Here is an 11,009-nt window from a genome sequence, read left to right on the forward strand (position 1 = left end):
GCCATGTCATGAACCTGACATAACCCTGAGTCATGGAAGAGGAGGCCCTGCATGTCACCAAGCACAGGCTTTCAGCTTAGCCTGTGCTCCCTGTGAAATTTAATTAGTTCAAGGTCCAAACTGTACCCAAGATGCAGGGAGACCAAATTCCCAAACGAGAAAACAAGACATGCTGCTGCTTCACCAGCCATCTATTAACAACACTGAACGGCAGGGCTCAACAGATATTTGATTATCCATAAAAGTTACAACAGGAAATGAATTTGTTATTGGTTGGCCCCTTTACATGTAACAGAAAATATAGAATCAAGGACATATATACCAACAATACCAACAAAAGTATTTCTATTAAACACTCAAAAAATTTCCCATAGCTTCTTAAGTTTAATTTTCTGTATTGGAGAGTAGAAAAAATGTGAAGACACATTTTAGAAGGAAGAAAGCAGAAAAGGAACTAGCAACATAGAAGCTGGTTTTATCTTTCCTTTATAATTTATAATTTTTCTATTTTGATTTCTTAAAACTTCACTTTTTTTTCTATTTTGTTGTACCTATTGTACATTAAATCCTCTTGTGGATCCCAGCAGGGACATAAATAAAGCGGTAATTACAGGAGCTGGTGGACTTTCGGCCCTGGCTACCCTCGTTTCCTCCACGCTCCATCATTCAGTGCACACGGAACTCAGGTTACATGACTGGTTCCAGCAGAGGCAGAACTTCTTATACTTCGGATTCAGAATAACTCTAGGTACCTAAACTCCCCAAAATTGAGGGAGGGAGAGAATTTTTTTAAAAAAGGGAAAACACCCTTTAACCAATCTCTAACTTGGACACTTTAGCCACTTGCCAAAATATATCATCTTTGTGAGCCAATAAATTGAAAGCAGGAGAGAGGGAGTGTGGCTGTAACTGGATAAGGGGTAGGGTTTTAATTTTTTACAAGCAGGGAGGAGGATACCAATATGGTTAGTCAGGCAGCCAGCATTAATCCTCATTAATGTCTCCCATTCAAATCCATGCTCCTCTGAACAGCTGTGCAAATATAAAGTAATTGGGTCATTTTGACAAAGGCACACAAGGGAAAAAAAGTTAAGTGAGGCAAAGGAACTAATTGGATAAATAACACATTGTTTAAATGTGTGGGGAGGATTGTTCAAATGACCACATCATAGATTAAGGGACATACATTCAAATTCATACTGCTGTAAACTTGCCCATGTCAGAAGCTACCAAGAGCACAGGCTGGGGACATGTGCATGACAAAGTATGTAATAAATGACCGGAGTGAGAGCAGTGGCACCCACTCTGCATGAGGCCTTGCCAACTGACTCCAAAGACCGTGTTTCTTAGTCTGACATTGTCCTGTTTTCTATATACTTGGCATTATGGAGAGTAGGAAAAAGGTAGGGCCATTTCTTGCCCTTACTACATTTACAGTCTGATTGGGGGACACATCTATACTAATAAAAGGGTAATATGCTAATTAGACTGGACATCTTCCGGACATCCTTCTGGACAAAGCCATGGTGGCAGGGGCCAAGGCAGAGGTGGTTAGTGGCAATCAGGCCGGCAGGGGAGAGCAGTTAGGGGTGACCAGGCCAGCAGGGGAGGACAGTTAGGGGCAACCAGGGTGGCAAGGGAGAGCAGTTAGGGGTGACCAGGCAGGCAGGCAGGTGAGCGGTTAGGAGCCAGTGGTCCCAATTATGAGAGGGATGTCCGATTGCTGGTTTAGACCCGATCCCAAGGGATCTCAGAATGAAGAGGATGCAGGACGGGCTGAAGGACCAACCCCCCACCATCTTCCCATGCACGAATTTCATGTATATCGGGCCTCTAGTGTGAAATAATCAGAACACTGGAACTACAAGCATAACATTAGAATCTGCATTTTTTTTTTTAGCTGAAGGAAGCACTTTATAGGAGCTGAGGGAAAGTGGCTAAAATTCATCTGTGCAACTTTTGAGAAGGATTTCCACCAGACTGAAAACAAGACAAAACATAACATATAAGGAGAATACCATACTTTAGAAAAAAATGATCCATTCCTGCCATAGAATGGATGTTCAAAAAGGTCTCTGCCTTTCAGAACTCTCCCTTGAGGAAGGACAGGAGGACAGTCAGCCCATCCCCCCGCTTCATGCTAAGGATTAATAAAAATGCCCACCACCTCCCAGAAACCCAGTCAGAGAGGAGAGAGAAGTTCCTGGAGTTGACTCTGACTGAGATGTGGTGACCTCTCCCAGCCTCCAGAGACTAGAAGGAGGGAGGAGGTGATTTGACTCATCTCTTCGGTTCTTTTCACTGGAAATGACCAATCCAGGGCCTCTGACAGGCTGAAAGGGGCAGATTTTAGCTAAGGACCTGTGAACATTCTCAGAAGTGGTAGGGCTGCAGGAACTGGAGGATAAGTACAGGCATGCCAAAAGTTATCCTGCAGTTTATAACTCATTCACAGCCCTCGTGTCTGCATAAGTATGTGGGGGGAACTATGATAACGGTTCTCAAACCATCTACTTCCACTCACTCTGCTATATTTAAATTTCTATTGTGTTCTTAACGTTCAACTTCAGGTGAATGTGAATTGCTGCCTTTTTAAGTGGGCTGACACACTGCTGTGATGAACCTCTTTCTCCCTGCATGGACAAAATTCAGAATTCGGTCAGAAGAGCTGGGGAGCATGTGGGTAACTGACACCACCTTGACTGTGACTCAGGTTTCATGAGGTATCAGGTGAAGAAGTAAAAACAAACCTGCTAACACTTGGTGGGGTGAAGGGTAGGTCGAATGCACAGCGAGAAGGGCCTTCAGGCTCCCTGGTCAGGCCTGATACTCCTGAGAGCCCTGGCAGTGTCATGGTCTTTAGGGCAGAGGAAACAGTCCCCAAATGTCCAGATGAAGACCAAAGAATTTAAGCTCCTGGTCAGTGGCTCTCAACTCCACAGAATCACAGAATTACCCAAAGGAATTTTGAAAAAAAATTCATGCTGCGCCCTACCCTACTGATTCTGATTCAGAGGGTCTGGAGGGTGGAGGATTGGGGGGAAATAGACACTGTGATTCAAACATGTAACAGGGTTTGAAGCACCATATCAAACACAGTCAAGTCCGAAAAACCTAAGCATCAGTGAATGTGGCTACTAAGTCAACAGGTGCTGAAATGAACAGAATTTGTCTGTTCCTTTAAAAGCTTACTCTAAATTTTATTTCTTTCGAGATCTTGAGGAATTACGAGTGTGGACTGCCTGGATCACAATCCTGGTTATACCACTTATTAGCTAAGTGACCTTGGACAGGGTACATGACTTCTCTAAGACTCAGTTTTCTTAGCAATACTACAGTGTTAATAAGCATACCAATACCAGAGGGGAATTAAGATGATTGCATGAAATCAAGAATAAATTATTTGGTCTGGCTGGTATGGCTCAGTGGTTGAATGCTGACCTATGAACCAGGAGGTCACAGTTCATTCCCAGTCAGGGCACATGCCCAGGCTTTGGGCTCAATCCCCAGTAGGGGGAGTGCAGGAGGCAGCCAATCAACAATTATCTCTCACCACTGATGTTTCTATCTCTCTCTCCCTCTTCCTTCCTCTCTGAAATCAATAAAACTATGTATTTTTTAAAAGAATAAATTATTTGACCCAATGCCTGACACATGTAAAATGCACAAATATTAGCTACCATATTGATGTTGATGAAAGTCAAAATATGCCAGTTATATTTCAATAAAAAGGGTGTTTTCCTAGACTGGGTAGTTATTTTTAGGGCCAAATTTTAAGAAATAGTGAAACACTAGAATGTGAGAGTTAGAAATTTAACATTTCCTTCAATTATGAATATAGGCAACAAACCTCAGTAGTAGCAGCAGCAGCTATGATCTTGTCACCAATAGAAATCACAAATATTTCCATATATTACAGTCATAGCAGACACTCTACAATAGTATTTATATTTAGTGTGACCAACTGCCCTTGTATGCCCAGGCTTGAGATGCTTGGGATAATAAAACTGGGAAAGTCCCAGGCAAACCATTCCTGACCTAGATTCATCACTACTTTGAAGTTAAGGTAGTTAGCACATCACTGGGTATGATCCTTTAGTGTGCTAATGAAGAAATGCCTACCCTGCTATGTCATAATTTCAAAAAATGTCTTGATAAATTTATATCCACATAATCTGTGTCCTTTATAACGTTTTGCATTTCGTTCGATGCATTTAAAAGCATTCTGAGTCCATGGGCTTCACCAAATGGCCAAAGGGGGCCCGTGGCACAAAAAAGGTGAAGAGGGAAACAACTGGGAATGCTGGTTGGAAAATGGAGGAAACCGGACTTGAAGTTCCTTTCGGCCTTGCAAACTAAAAGCACAATAAAAGAAGACACAGGCATATATCTCCGAAGGACATAACAAAATTCAGAGTTTTTCCACTAACAGGAGTTTCTTTCTTATAATTCCACACACAGTAACCAGGGAATCTCTGCAATGTCTCCACTCCTGATGGCATACGTTTGCGTATTTTGTTACCTATATTGTTGCAGAGTTAACTCAGCCTTGACAGCTATCCATTGGAGTAACTGTTATATCTACTTGTTTCCAATAACTACAAATACTTCCCCTGTAAATCATAATTGGACAGAATTTAAAATTTTACACGAATTAAGACAATGAAAATTTGGATTTTGAAATATCAAGCTTAAAAAAATGATCGAAAGAAACTTTCACTCTTACCGGATACCACTGGGCTTCTGACAGACAGGGGCTCACATCTTGCCTAACCAGCACTGTTGATAGTTGGCCCGTTACTCTCCCACAAGGCAACAAGCTTCCACTTCTCTTCATATCAATGTAACTCCAAGCTGCCAGTCCAATGTGACCAGAAGGCAGAGTCCTCACAATTGCCCTTGTCCCAGTATACACAGATTTCTTAACTTCTCTGTCATTTTTACAAAATCTCCTCACTAACAAAGTGGATCGCTCCTTTTTACTTTTAAAATCATCTTCTACATCTTCACAATTATCAGGGAAGTCCTCAAAATGGCTCAGAAAAGTCTCGGCAGATGGACTATCAGTAAAACCCTCCCTGCAGAAGCTGTCACTAGAACATACCACGTTGGCCTTTTGGCAGGAAGCTTCGCAGCACATGTATTCATCGTTCAAGGCGTCACAATGATCACCCTGTAGCTGCTTGTTCTCATGATCACAGCTTTTTGCCAATTCCATCAGTTTGCAAGTATATGCCATATAATTTTTCTTTTGTTCCCTACCAACATCAGGCAGTGATACACAGTTTCCACAATCATCCAAAATCAAGTTGTCTGATAGGGTACAGACACTGTCTGACATTCTTCTGTCAAGTTCATAATGAAAGTGAAATACCGCCAAATCGCTGTCAGGGTGTGCCCTGCTGGTTGCTGATTGATTTCCTAAAGGACGAATGCCCATGGGAGGTCCATCTAGTTCCAGTTGAATCCCAGGGAACACCTTTCTTTCCAGGGAAGAAGAGATTCCAGTTTCTAAATGCAGGCCTTCCTCTACAACAGAATCGCATGTTTTGTAAAACTGGCTCTGAGGAAGACCACACTGACGGTTTTCCAATATGTTGTTGCCGTTCACGTTAAGGTTCTTCACAGAATCGGGCATGTTTTTCTCCCAGCACGTTTCATTACTGTTCTCATCACTCATGATTTCCCCCCTTGTTGTTGAGAAAATCCTAGGCAAGTTGCTTCCAGAAGTTTCCTCTTTGGGTTTGTTCAGTTTTGAGATGGTATGAGAAGTCGACCTACTCTGCCCAGGAGTATGTGTCTTTGGAACACTGACGCCTGAGGCCTTTTCACTACTTTCATCTGCAGCTGACTGAGAAGACACCACTTTTCTCTGAGTCACAGGTATGAGATCAGAAGCTGCCATTTCTTCAGAAGTCATCTTGACCAACACACGGGCTTTACCGACTGTTCTGTTTCTCCTTCCTGATGATCATGTCAAGATTCTAATAAAATGATTGGCTATTAAAATAATCTCAGATATAAAATTCCTTTGAGAAACAAAGCGACAGTTCCTTTGATTCAGGTGCATTAAGAGTCAGATAAATTTCCCCAGTTTTAACTTCCTAGTATGTGCAATAGGTTTTTCTAGATCAGGGTTTTAGAGTGGTGGATAATTTTCTTTCCTCTGCTATTTAAAGCAATTCTTTTGAAGAATTCTATTCAGGATTGCATTCTGCAACTTGTGATCCATCACTGACTTGTAATGATTTAAAATTCCAGTTTGAATGTTTCCTGTAAGAGAAAGGGATAATGTCAAACACTGTGGAATTAAATGAATTTTTTAATGAACTCATAATTCTAAGTTAATGCAAAATATGAACCAATTTGGGGGAAGGAGTTTTGCAATCAGAAGTTAGTTTTACAGTGACAGGGATATAAAGTACAGCATAGGGAATATAGTTAATAATACTGCAATAACTATGTATAATGTCAGATGGGTACTATATTTATTGGGGGTGATCACTTTATAAGTTACAAAAATGTCAAATCATTATGCTGTATACCTGAAACTAACATACTATTGCCTGTCAACTGTAATTTAAAAAAAGTTTTTAAAGATAAAAAAGAGGTTAGTTTTAATGCTTTAGGTATTAATTTTTCTGATTTAATATTTCAGAATTTCTCATTCCAATCAAAATGGAGTAATGGGCACCAAATTTATCCTTTTCTCTTAAATAACTGCCTTTGCATTACAATGGTAGAGTTGAAAAGTTGTGACAGAGGCCATGTGGCCCAAAAAGCCAAAAGTATTTACCATCTGGCTCTTTATAGAAAATGCCTGCCAAACTATACACTAGATAAATGAGTTAATGAATGCTTGTTTAGAGTAAGAGAACTAAGTGGGAGGCTTGATAGCAATCTTCATACATTTGCAGAACTGAAATAAGGAAATAGCCTTGTTTCATATTGTTTCAGGGTGGGTGGGTAGGGACTGGAAGGAAGGGGGTAACGGGGGAGAGGAACAGGAGATATCTGTAATACTATCAACAATAAAAAATATATTTTGAAAAAGAACATCGAACACTAAAAACTAGGAAGGACATAACCTCAGAATAAATGCTTACTAAATTGAAGGGATTGAAATCAAAGGGCAACAGATATTAGAATCTGATTCAATAAACCAAGTAAAATTAGGCTTTTATTTTTTGTTGTTGTTAATGCTCACGTAAAATTCAAATCTTGCGTGACTTTTGGGACTATATATATATGTATATATATATATATATATTCTTTTTTAAGGTAGGATCAGGGTAAAGACAAATGAATTATTAGGTAGAAATGTTTGGGCTTAGTTTAATAAAGAATTCCCCTAACTTTTAGAGTTGTTCACCAAAGGACAAGCTATCTTGGATGGTAGTCTTCTCCTAATTGCTGATAGAGGACTTTAAATAGAGAAAGGCATAGTATAAGCACAGCAGGTATTCATGTGTGTTGAACAAATAATAAATGATGACTGCCTACAAAGATTAATTACAGAAAACAATGGCTAATACTTATTGAGAATGTATCATATGTCAGGCATGCTCTAAGCACAGTATACATATTATCTCATTTAATCTTCATAACAACAATATCAATAGGGTGGCAAAGATTGCTAATTGTCCTCAAAATTTGTAAACATTTTCTTCAATAATAGAACCACTAAATTTTAGCCAAGCAGATACTTCCCCTTTTTAAAAAAATATATATTTTGATTGGTTTCAGAAAGGAAGGGAGAGGGAGAGCAAGAGAGATAGAAACATCAATGATGAGAGAGAATCATGGATCAGCTGCCACCTGCATGCCCCCTATTGGGGATTGAGCCCGAAACCCGGGCATGTGCCCTTGACTGGAATCGAACCCAGGACCCTCCAGTCTGCAGGCTGACACTCTATCCACTGAGCTAAACCAACCAGGGCCAGATAGTCCCCTTTTTATTAGTTTCACTTAGAGCTAGATGTAGCCAGGTGACTAAGTTACTGCTAATGAAATACAAGCCAAAGTGGTTTGCAACTTCTGGGAAGTGTCCTAGAAAAGACAGGGCATGCCCTTTCCTCCTCCTCCTTTTCTTTTCTGCTGGCTGGAGGGAAGGCATGATGCCTGGAGCTAGAGTAGCCATATTACACCATGAGGTGAAGATGAGAATGGATGCCTTGCATATAAAAAAACAAAAACAAAGTAGAAGCCTGGGTGCTTGTTTCCTGGAGTATAAGGAAAAAAAACAAATTCTATCTTGTTTAAGCCACAATTATTTCAGGTTTTCTGTCATTCGCATCCAACTTTTCCCAATTAAGGTGAGTACTATTATCATCCCCCTTTTATGGATAAGGCTCAGAATATTTGAGTGACATATTTAAGAGTACAGACATGTGATATAACAAAAAGGCTGTATAGAAAATTCATGCATTGCAGGGAAAGTTAGATTCATTAACTCCTAATGTGTTTCCAATTTTATGTTCCTAAACCAAATGAAATCCTTTGTGTCATAAAGAATAGTTAAATTAGAAAAATATTTAACACAAGCATATTGTCTTTTCTGATTGTGTGTTGGAAAGAGGCAGGGTTTAACAACAAAAAAAACTATTTTATCAGACAACTGTCAAATATTTGTTATGCACCAATATATTCTACAGAGTTCAGGAGACAAGATGGCCACGAACTAAGATTAATAAAGCACTGATGGAGGGGTCCTTTACAGAAAGGTAGCAATTACTTGTATCCATAGAGGAGAAAAGAGACTTTTGGCAGAAGGAACAATATAAAGAAATATAAAGAGGTAGAAAAACACAATGCATAACTATGAATTAATCTGAAGTTCTAGGAGAACTTTTCATCTAATTAAAGAAAGTGAAAATTTCTCAGAAATGTCACTATCATGGAAAAAAAATACTAGGTAAACTGTCAAAGCTTGTAATAGAATTTAACAGTTCTATTTGAATCTTTAAACTTACAGTTTTATAGAGTCCCTTTGAGTATCTATCTCATGTATGACAAACAACCAGCCACAGTTATTTACTTTTGCATTCTCTTCCCTAAATCCCACTCTGCAAAGAGATTAAAGAAAACATTTTGTCTGCACAACCCTTTCCTCCCTTTCTCCCTACCACATGCACATATTGTGCACAGTTGTAAATTTGCACACCCACATCCAAACCCTACATGATGAGTCAGTCTTCACTCTTTCTTCACCACTGGCTGGCTGCTGCTCCACTCCCTTGGGACTTCCTTTCTCTGGACTATTGTGATGGAAATTCCATAACTCACAAAGAGACAAAGCTTTTAAAACATTCCCCAAAGGCATTGGTTTACTAATCTGGGTCCTTTTCCAAGACCACAAAGACTTAACCCTTCGTGACTTCTACTCTCTTTATTAGAAAAGTTTCAGCCTGGGATGCAAGCCTTGTGACCCAGAGATATCCTAATCTTTATATCTGTATATATTAGATATCAGGAGTTGACTAGCAGATTGATTAGTTCAAATATTTTTGCACTAATACTCTGATAATATAGTAAAATGGAGGATCACAAAAATTTGTTTATAACAGGTTAATTCTCAGTTGTAAAACTTACAAAGGGAATCCTCACTATAAACAGTCTCCAATTAGCTTGCAAAGAAACTTTTACTTCTTTCTTTCCAAAATGTGTACCTTTTATTATCTTTTCTTGCCTTAGTGCACTAACTAGGATCTCCAATATTGAAGCTAAAATAAGTATAAAGAGCACACATCCTTGTCTCATTCTCAGTCTTAGAGGGAGAGTATTCAATATATCACTATTTAATATGATGTTAGCTCTAGGTGTCTTATAAGTGTCCTTTATTAAACTGAGATGTTCCCCTGTATTTCTAGTTTGCTAAAGTTGTGTGTGTGTGTTTTTATCACAAACGAGTTTTGCCCAATGCTTTTTCTGCATTTATCGAAATGACCATATGGTTTTTCTCCTTTAATAGGTTAACACGGGAAACCATATTGATTGATTTTCAAGTACCAAAACAATCTTGCAAATTCATGGAAAATGTAAAGGAACTAGTGTAGCCAAAATAACTGCAACCATGGCCTAATTTTAAGACTACTACAAAGCTACAGTAATCTTGACATTACTCTGTGTTACTGACATAGGATAGAAATTTAGATCAATGGAATAGAACAGAGTCCAGAAATAGACCCACACATATACATTCAATTGGCTTTTCATCAAAGGTGCACAGGTAGTTCAACAGGAAAAGGACAATCAATAAATGGTGCTGGATCCAAATAGAAAAATAACAAACATCAACACCTCCATCAAATCAAACATAATAAGTAATTCAAAAATGGATTATATATCTAAACATAAACTTCTAGAAGAAAACAGGAAAAATGTTTATAAACTTGGGATACAGAAAAATTTCTTAGATAAGTCACAAAAGGCACTAAGTCATTTTAAAAAAGTAAAACGGCCCTAACTGTTTTGGCTCAGTGGGTAGAGTGTCAGCCTGCGGACTGAAGGGTCCCAGGTTCGATTCCGGTCAAGGGCACATGCCTGGGTTGCAGGCTCAATCTCCATTGTGGGGTGCGTGTAGGAGGCAGCCGATCAATGATTCTCATTCATCACCGATGTTTCTATCTCTCTCTCCCTCTCTCTTCCTCTCTGAAATCAATAAAAAAAATATTTTTAAAAAAGGGTAAAATGGACTTAATCAACGTGTAAATCTTCTGCTCTTCAAAAAAATTTGCATTAATAAACAAAGATAGGCCACAGATTGAGAGAAAATATTCATAATGCATGTACCTAAAAAAGTCTTATATCCAGAATATATATAAAATAATTCCTAGAATTCAATAAGCAGATAACAACCCATTTTTTTAAACAGACAAGATTTGAACATACACTTCACAAAATAATATATGTGAACAGCCAAAATAAATCGTGACAGAGCTACAAAATTTCTGCATTTAAAAAAAGGACCTCAATCCCTTCCTCACACCACACATGAGTTAAAATGAATC

The 11,009-nt window shown here is 38.9% G+C and overlaps 1 protein-coding gene across 1 annotated transcript in view; it reads right to left on the bottom strand.

Annotated features, from left to right (window-relative positions):
• The window catches only part of PLCE1 (phospholipase C epsilon 1), a 253,712-nt gene extending 247,444 nt beyond the window's left edge, over positions 1 to 6,268 (bottom strand). Inside the window, exon 1 of the mRNA XM_006755081.2 lies at positions 4,727 to 6,268. Within this exon, the coding sequence (XP_006755144.1) occupies positions 4,727 to 5,920 (1,194 nt within the window). The 5' untranslated portion in view covers positions 5,921 to 6,268. The remainder of the gene's footprint in view (positions 1 to 4,726) is intronic.
• Between the last annotated feature and the right edge of the window lie 4,741 nt (positions 6,269 to 11,009).

The sequence above is a fragment of the Myotis davidii genome, unplaced genomic scaffold, assembly GCF_000327345.1.
Source record: "Myotis davidii unplaced genomic scaffold, ASM32734v1 scaffold271, whole genome shotgun sequence".
Lineage (NCBI taxonomy): Eukaryota > Metazoa > Chordata > Mammalia > Chiroptera > Vespertilionidae > Myotis > Myotis davidii.